Source organism: Cupressus sempervirens, chromosome 11, assembly GCF_028749045.1.
Source record: "Cupressus sempervirens isolate cs-2001-9-10 chromosome 11, ASM2874904v1, whole genome shotgun sequence".
NCBI lineage: Eukaryota > Viridiplantae > Streptophyta > Pinopsida > Cupressales > Cupressaceae > Cupressus > Cupressus sempervirens.
In genome coordinates, this window is record NC_143128.1 from 329,894,993 (window position 1) to 329,896,336 (window position 1,344).

At 38.0% G+C, this 1,344-nt stretch overlaps 1 protein-coding gene across 1 annotated transcript; it reads left to right on the forward strand.

Annotated features, from left to right (window-relative positions):
* The first annotated feature begins 463 nt into the window (after positions 1-463).
* LOC149529430 (uncharacterized) lies at positions 464-871 on the forward strand. Its single transcript, XM_089808149.1, has one exon. The coding sequence runs from the start codon at positions 464-466 to the stop codon at positions 869-871; it is 408 nt and encodes a 135-aa protein (XP_089664275.1).
* The last annotated feature ends 473 nt before the right edge of the window (positions 872-1,344 follow it).

Below are 1,344 nucleotides of genomic sequence, written 5' to 3' on the forward strand. Positions count from 1 at the left end.
ACTTCAGCCTTTGCCCATTCCTGAGTAGAAGTGGGAGAGCATTTCAATGGACTTCATCATAGGCCTACCCAAGGCATAGGGAAGAGACAACATCTTTGTTGTGGTAGATCAGCTCACAAAATATGCACATTTCTTTGCTATTTTGATAGAGTACAGAGCTTCACAAGTGGTTGAGCTATTTTTTAGGGAGATCTTTAGATTGTAAGGGCTACCTAAGAACATAGTCAGCAATAGGGATAGCAGGTTTATGAGTTCTTTTTGGCAAGAGCTATTTAGACTAACATGCACTAAGTTGACACCTAGTACTAGTTATCATCCTCAAACTAATGGGCAAACAAAAATTGTTAATAAGTGGGTTGAGGGGTACTTGTGTAATTATGTGGTAGGACAATAGTGGGTTTGGATCAGGTGGTTGCATTTAGGAGAGTATTGCTAGAATACCACACACCATATGTCCATTGGAATGAGTCCTTTCAGAGCCTTGTACGGGTATGATGCACCTTCATTTGTGGAGATGGCTTTTGATGAGAGTAGGGCACCTAAAGAAAAAGATTGGATTCAAGAAAGCCAATATATATTGAAGGCACTCAAGGATAATTTGGTGATGGCACAGAATCAACAAAAGACTTATGCAGATAAACATAGGGTTGAGCATAGTTTTGAGATTGGTGATATGGTATATTTACGACTACATCCTTATAGACAGTCCTCTCTTAAGAAGAGTGGAGTAGAGAAACTGAGACCAAGGTTCTACGATCGATACAGGGTTACCAGGAGGATTGGGGAGGTAGCATATGAGTTAGAGCTGCCTACGAGCAGCAAGATTCATAATGTATTTCATGTTTCATGCCTCAAGAAGGCATTAGGTTAGTAGGTTATCTCTTTGAGGGACCTTCCACCACTAGATGAGGAGGGGCATTTGGTCTTGGTGCTTGAAAAGATCATTGATGTCAGAGAGAGGAAATTGTGGAACAGAGTGATTAAGGAGCACTTGGTGAGATGGAAGGATCTGCCTGTAGAGGATGCTACATGGGAGAATGAGAAAATTTTACAGCACTCGAGTTTGCAAGTGCTTGAGGGAAAGAAATTTCGAGAAGGGAAGCTTGTGATGTCCCCTTTTTGATAGGCACCAGCTACTTGTTTTTTTTAGCCTTTAATTTTCCTTGGAGGCTTAAAAAGGGAAGAAATAAAGGGGAAAAATGTATTAGATTAATTACTTATAAGGTTATTAAAAATAAAATATTAAAAAGTAACCTTATATTTAATTAATTTACTATTAAAGTGACTAAATTAATAAAATATCAAAAAGTGACTTAAAAGAATAAAGTAATAGATTATTCTAGA